Below are 6,822 nucleotides of genomic sequence, written 5' to 3'. Positions count from 1 at the left end.
AAGTAGCATAAACAATAGCAAGGGTGGCAGTTGGGGGAAACGGGAAGCATATAGAGGAAATAGTGTGTTGTTTGTTAATGATAACAACTAATATTTTTGGATACTTAGTAGGTGCTGTGTACTTTACATGAATTATCTCATGTAAGTCTCACTACTTCGAGGTAGGTGCTAAAACCTATGCTATTTTATAGAAAACCGAGGCTTAGGTTAAGTAACTTGTCTAGGATCTCACGATAAATAAGTGATAGGGTCCAGCTTTGAACTCAGTCCCCGCTCTTGAACACGTTCCTTAAAAACAAGTTTAGACATATGTGGCAGGCATTGAGAAGCACTGAAAAAATCCAAGCTAGAATGTGGTAAGGAGGCCTGTGTTTAGGAAGATTGATTTGGCATTCAGTGTATATTTTCCTCAATATTTCATAAGCATATGTTTGTATACCTGTTTCACAGTTATCAGTTTAAAAATTAACATGGTATTTCGTTGCATTTATGGGTTCTAGTGTGCTTATCTACCTCCCTGTTATTGGACATTTGGATTTTGGCAGCAAAATATAAACTATTTGTGTTAGATTGTTCTGGATAGATAGTGCCTTCATGAATTTACATTGCTCCCCATTTATTTTAGGAGCAGAAAGTGGATTTCTCATGGAAGTGTGTGTTGATTCAGTTGAGTCAGCTGTGAACGCAGAAAGAGGAGGTAAGAGAAATTAGAGAATGAGTGACAGTTGGCAACCCTTTTGAGAGTCTTAAAATGAATCCTATGAAGTGGCACTGAGAGCCCTTGTGATCTCTAAAGATCTTAGTAACCCTTTCAAAACCAAACAACTACAAAACCTACTGGAAAATTATGATCTAGTCTTACCTGCTAGTGGGTCACATTTTGAGTCAAGTGTCCACAAGAGTGATCTTAATCACTAATTTCATTTTCTATTGAACGTAGCAAAGATTTAATTTTCAAACCATTGATTTAACAATTTCAGAGATTTGTTGCCATTTTCATCAGGCCTTTTAACATTTTATGTATGTAGATGTATATGTATACACATATATGTATTTTTAAACATTATCCTTTTTTAACCTTTGTTTCCTTTTGCACTCTGTCTTGGGTGTTTAGTGCTGCTATAATAATATAACAAATGGGTGGCTTTAACAAAGAAAAATTTATTTTCTCACAGTTTAGGAAACTAGAAGGCCAAATTCAGGGTGCTGGCTTCGGGGAGGGCTTTCTGCCTGTCAGTTTCCTGGAAGGTCCTTGTCTCTTTTAGTTTCTGCTCCTACCCATCTCTGCTTCCTAGTTTACTTGATTTAAGACATACCCTACATTAACCCTGTTTCATTAACATAACAAAGAAGCCCATTCTCAAAATAGGATTATAAACACAGGAATAAAGGTTAGGATTTACAACACATATTTTTGGGGGACACAGTTCAATCTGTATACGCTCTTGAGCTTGCTTTGATAGGAAGCATTGAAATTTCCTTATCTCAGGATTAGGATTTTTTTCTTTTTCTTTTTTTTTAGCTTTTTATTATTAAAACTTTTAAATATATAAAAATGTAGGGAGAATAGTACAATGAACCCCTATGTACGTATCACTCAGCTTCAGTCATTTTCAGCATATGGCCAGTCTTGATTCTTCTATACCAGGGGTTAGCAAACTTTCTGTAAGAGCCAGATAGTATATATTTTCAGCTTTGCTGTCCACATTTGATCTTTGTTGCCTTTTCTTTTTTTTAACAATCTTTAAAAAAAATGTAAAAACCATTCTTAATTTGGCAACAAAAAGGAATGAGGTACTGATACATGCTATAACATGGATGAACTTGAAAACACTGTGCTAAGTCAAATAACATCAGTCACAGAATACAGCATATTGCATGTATCCATTTATATGAAATGTGCAGAAAATGCAAATTTGTGGGAACAGAAAGTAGATAAGTGATTGCCCAGGTCTGGGGGGCATGGGGGAAGAGGGGAGGTCACTGCTAGAGGGCACAGGGTTTCTTTCTGGGGTAATGAAAATTGTATAAAATTGATTACATAATCACTTGTGGTGGTATTCGTTACACAACTCTGTTAATATAATAAAAACCATTGAATTGTGCACTTCAGATGAGTGAATTTTATGGTATGTAAATTATGTCTTAATAAGGCTGTTATTAAAAAAAAAAAAGGATTCTTAGGATGCAAGCCATAATGAAAACAAGTTGTGCATGGGCCTCTGGCCTCCAGGCCAGTTTGCTGATCCCTGATCTACTTTTACTCCCCTCGACCCCAGATTATTTTGAGGCAAATGGAATATTTGATGCGAAGACATGTTTTATGTGTTTTAATCCATTGTAGTTACTCTTATTATCGATGCTCAAATGTCTCGTCTTTGGCCAGTAGAAGCCTCTTCAAGTTGGTTCCTGAAACCTTTTGACATGACCCAAGCAGTCTGATAGTTTTTTCTAGCATTTTCTTATTCTTGTAATGATCTTGATTTAAGCTGCACAAAAGTAACTTGTGTGGTGCCTGGGGTCTTAAAAGCCTGCAAGTAGCCATCCAAGGCACGACAATTGGTCTCTATTTACCTTGTGCAAACAGTGGAAGAAGGAGAAGGAGAGTCAGGAATAGGAGGATATGGAATGTGCAGCTAATTGCCCCCAGGAACAACTTCCTCCTTTGCTGTGAGACTGGAAGAACAGGATGGTTCCTGGATACCATTACTGAACATTTTGATCAAAGATTCCATAGAAGAATCCTGTTCAGGAGGGAGAAAATGCAGAACAGGATTTCAAATTCTCATGAACTCCAGACTTCCCGGAGCAATGAAGGTTAATGAACCCCTGAAACTATTGCCTGGATGTAATCTTTAAACCTTAAACCAAAAATATCCCTTGAAGTCTTAAAACCAAACTGTGGTTTAGCTTAACTAGTGAAAAGTGTCTACCTTGAGCGTTATGCTCTTTTCAGAACTGTCTGTAGGTAGGCAAATTGATAACAGCAACTCAAAAGATTAGATAGACACCTTAGGGGTTATATGTTAATAGGGAGAAACAACTCAGAAAAGGAGGGTGAGAATGGTTGCACAACTTAGAGAATGTAATCGGTGTCACTAAATGGTACATGTAGAAACTGTTGAATTGGTATATGTTTTGCTATGTATATTCTCAGCAATAACAAAATAATTAAAATTAAAAAAAAAAGATAACGTACCTTTTTCTTATAATAATAATGACTCCCTAGGAACAGATTGTATATTTTCTTATCAACAAAGAGAGATCCACTATGGTCAATCCTGAAACTTCTATTTTATTCTAAGTTACTTCTCTTTGGATGGAGAGGCAAATTTTAAGGGGCTACCAAAATGCTCCTTAGAAGCAAGGATGGCGAGACTACGCCTCACGTACTTTGGACGTGTTAGCAGGAGGGATCAGTTGCTGGAGAAGGACATCATGCTTGGTAAAGTAGAGAGTCAGCGAAAAAGGGGAAGATCCTCAACGAGATGGATTGACACAGTGGCTACAACAGTGGGCTTAAGAATAACAGTGATTATGAAGGTGGCACAGGACAGGGCAGTGTTTTGTTCTATTGTACATAGGGTTGCTATGGGTCAGAACCGAGTTGACAGCACCTAACAACAACAACAACACACACAGGAACCCTGTTGGCACAGCTACTAACCAAAAAGTTGGCTGTTCAAATCTACCATCTGTTCCATAGGAGAAAGATTTGGCAGTCTGCTTCAATAAACATTTCCAGCCTTGGAAACCCTATGGAGCAGTTCTGTCTGTCCTACAGGGTTTTGATATGAGTCAGAATGAACTAGATGGCAGTGGGTTTAGTTTGGTTTGGGTTTAGCTTAGCTTGAATTAACTCTTTAAGTCTGACTCAGTAACATTGTGGGTTGCAAAATATAGTTGGGTTAGTTTTTGTAATTTGATTTCTCTCAGATAATTTCTGACTCTTTGTTCTGTATTTGGAAAAAATATGTAAGGAGTTTGCTATTAATAAGAGCTTATTTTGGACAAAATTTTTGAGCAATGCTTTTATCACAGGAGCCGGTCGGATTGAATTATGTTCTGGTTTGTTGGAGGGAGGAACCACACCCAGCATGGGTAAGTGTCCATATTTCACAGCGTTCTCCTAAGAATTTGTAGGGCCTGCAGGCAGTTGATATTCAGTTTCATTGGGGTCCTTTACTGGTGTAATGTCAACTGTGTTATGGATATTTTATCAGTTAGGCATACTTAACGTTGTAGATAATGGAAAATCTATCAAAGACTTGATCAAATAGTTTTTTTCCCCCTCCATATATCAAAAAGTTCAAAGGTAGGTAGTTGCCGTTAACATCAGTTCATCTGCTCTGTGTTAACATCAAGGACCCAGGGTGTTTTTTTTTTTTTAAATCTTTCCATTCTGGCATCCTTGGTCTACTGGCTTTTGTCTTTATTTCTCCCCTCCTGGTCTTTGTGCTATTGTTGTCATACATTTTACTTCTATGTATGTTGTAAGCCCCACACTACATCGTTCTTATTTTTATTTAAAGAGCGAATCATTTCTTAATGTGATTTAAATTATAAGAAAACATATAAAAAACAAAAATCAAACCTGTTGTTGTTGAGTCAGTTCAGAGTCATAGCAACCCTGTAGGACAGAGTAGAGCTACCCTCTAGGGCTTCCAAGGAGCAGCTGGTAGATTCAAACTGCTGACCTTTTGGTTAGCAGCTGAGCTCTTAACCACTGCGCTGCCAGGGCTCCAGGAAAACATATATATGTGTGTGTGTTTATGTGTGTGTATATATATATATATATATATATATATATATATATATATACACACGTACACGCATATATATGTGTTTTATATATATATATATATATGTATATATATATCTATATTTCCATATAGTTACCCTTTGTGATGCTCTTCATTCCTTTATGTAAATCCATATGTCCACCTGGTTTTATCTTCTGGGCTGGAAGTACTTCCTTTAGCCTTTTTTGTAGCTCAAGTATGCTGGTGATGATATCTTTCAACTTTTCTATGTCTGAAAACATCTTTATTTCTCCTTCATTTTTTAAAGATATTTTTGCTGAATGAGAATTCTAGGTTGACAATTTTTTCCTTTCCGCATTTTTAAAGATGTTTTTCCATTATCTTCTTGCTTGCATTGTTTTTGAAAAGAAATGTGCTATTACCCATGTCTTTCTCCTTCTCAACATATCTCTTTTCTCTGGTTGTTTTTAAGATTTTCTTTTTATTCCTAGTTTTCAGCAATGTGATTTTTTTTTTTTAACAGACTTTATTTCTTAGAGCAGTTTTAGGTTTACAGAAATACTGTGCAGACAGTACAAACATTTCCCGTTTATGCCCTCCTCCCTGCACATTGTTGCTCCTATTAACATCTTGCATTCCTGTGGTACATCTGTTACAGTCGATGAGCCAGTATTGTTAACTGAAGTCTGTAGTTTACACTGGGGTTCACTCTTTGGGTATTGACAAATACTTAGTGTCATGTGTTCACCATTAGAGTTTCACAAAATAGTTTTCACTGCCCCAAAATTGCCTTGTGCTTCGCCTAATCATCCCTTCCCTGGCCCCCTGGCAACCACTGTCTCTATAGTTCTGGCTTTTCCAGAATGTCATATAACTGTAATCGTATAGTATGTAGCTTTTTCTGACTGGCTTCTTTAATTTAGCAGTGTGCATTTAAGGTTCCTCCATGTCTTTTCTGGCATAATAGCTCATTTCTTTTTACTACTGAATCGTACTCCATTGTATGGATATATAGAAACCCTGGTGCTGTAGTGGTTAAGCACTACAGCTGCTAACCAAAAGGTCAGCAGTTTGAATCTACCAGGTGCTCCTTGGAAACCCTGTGGGGCAGTTCTTCTCTGTCCTGTAGGGTTGCTATGAGTTGGAATCAACTCGATGGCAGTGGGTTTGATTTTGTTTTTTGGTTTTTGGTATTGATATATCACAGTTTGTTTATTCATTTTATCCATTCACCTATTGAAGGACATCATGGTTTCTTCTAATTTTTGACAATTACAAATAAAGCTGCATTCATGTACAGGTTTTTATGTGAACATATGTTTTAATCTTATTTGGGTAAATACCTAGGAGTGCAGTTGCTGGATTGAACAGTAAGTCTGTGTTTAGCTTTGTGAGAAATTGCCAGACTGTCTTCCGAAGTGGCTGTACCGTTTTGCATTCCCATCGGAAATGAATAGAGTTCCTGTAAGCAGTGTGATTTTGATGTACCTGGATGTGGCTTTCTTAATATTTTTTGGATCTGTGCATTTATCTTTTTCATCAAATTTGGAAATTTTTCTGCATTCAGATTTTTTTCTATCTCCTCCTCCCTTCTTCAGAGACTTCAGCTTCATTTATATCAGGCTGCTTGATGTTGCCCCACAACTCACTGATGAGCTTTTTTTTTTTTTTTCTTCTAATGTCTTTTCTCTATGTTTCATTTTGGACAGTCTCTATTGCTGTGTTTTTCATGTTTACTAATCTTTAATCTGCGGTGTCTAATCTGCTGTTAATGCCATCTAGTATTTTTTTCATCTCACACATTGTAGTTTTCCTCTCTAGAAGTTTGATTTGAGTCTCTTAAGTTTTTGAACATATGGAATAAAGTCGTAATAGCTGTTTTAATGACCTTGTCTGCTAATTCTAATATCTATATCAATTCTAGGTGGTTTTGCTTGGTTGATTTATTGCCTTGTGGTATATTTTCCTGACTGGTAATTTTTTTATGCCAGACATTGTGAATTTTACTTTGTTGGCTACGAGATATTTTTGTCTCCCTATAAATATTCTTGAGCTATAT

At 36.6% G+C, this 6,822-nt stretch overlaps 1 protein-coding gene across 5 annotated transcripts in view; it reads left to right on the top strand.

The window, feature by feature from the left end:
* CUTC (cutC copper transporter) overlaps nt 1–6,822 on the top strand; it is a 32,828-nt gene that overhangs the window by 2,336 nt on the left and 23,670 nt on the right. For 4 of the 5 annotated variants that reach the window (XR_002785452.2, XM_003409182.3, XM_064269457.1 and 1 more), the window contains exons 2-3: nt 626–697; nt 4,042–4,101. Coding sequence is in view for 4 of the 5 variants with exons in the window: in XM_003409182.3 (XP_003409230.1) it covers nt 626–697; nt 4,042–4,101 (132 nt within the window). In the remaining variant the exon portion in view is untranslated. The remainder of the gene's footprint in view (nt 1–625; nt 698–4,041; nt 4,102–6,822) is intronic. The other variant, XM_064269458.1, reaches the window with a different exon arrangement.

The sequence above is a fragment of the Loxodonta africana genome, chromosome 16 (assembly GCF_030014295.1).
Source record: "Loxodonta africana isolate mLoxAfr1 chromosome 16, mLoxAfr1.hap2, whole genome shotgun sequence".
NCBI lineage: Eukaryota > Metazoa > Chordata > Mammalia > Proboscidea > Elephantidae > Loxodonta > Loxodonta africana.
The sequence above is the reverse complement of the archived record's forward strand: the minus strand, read 5'-3'. Positions and strand labels throughout refer to the sequence as shown.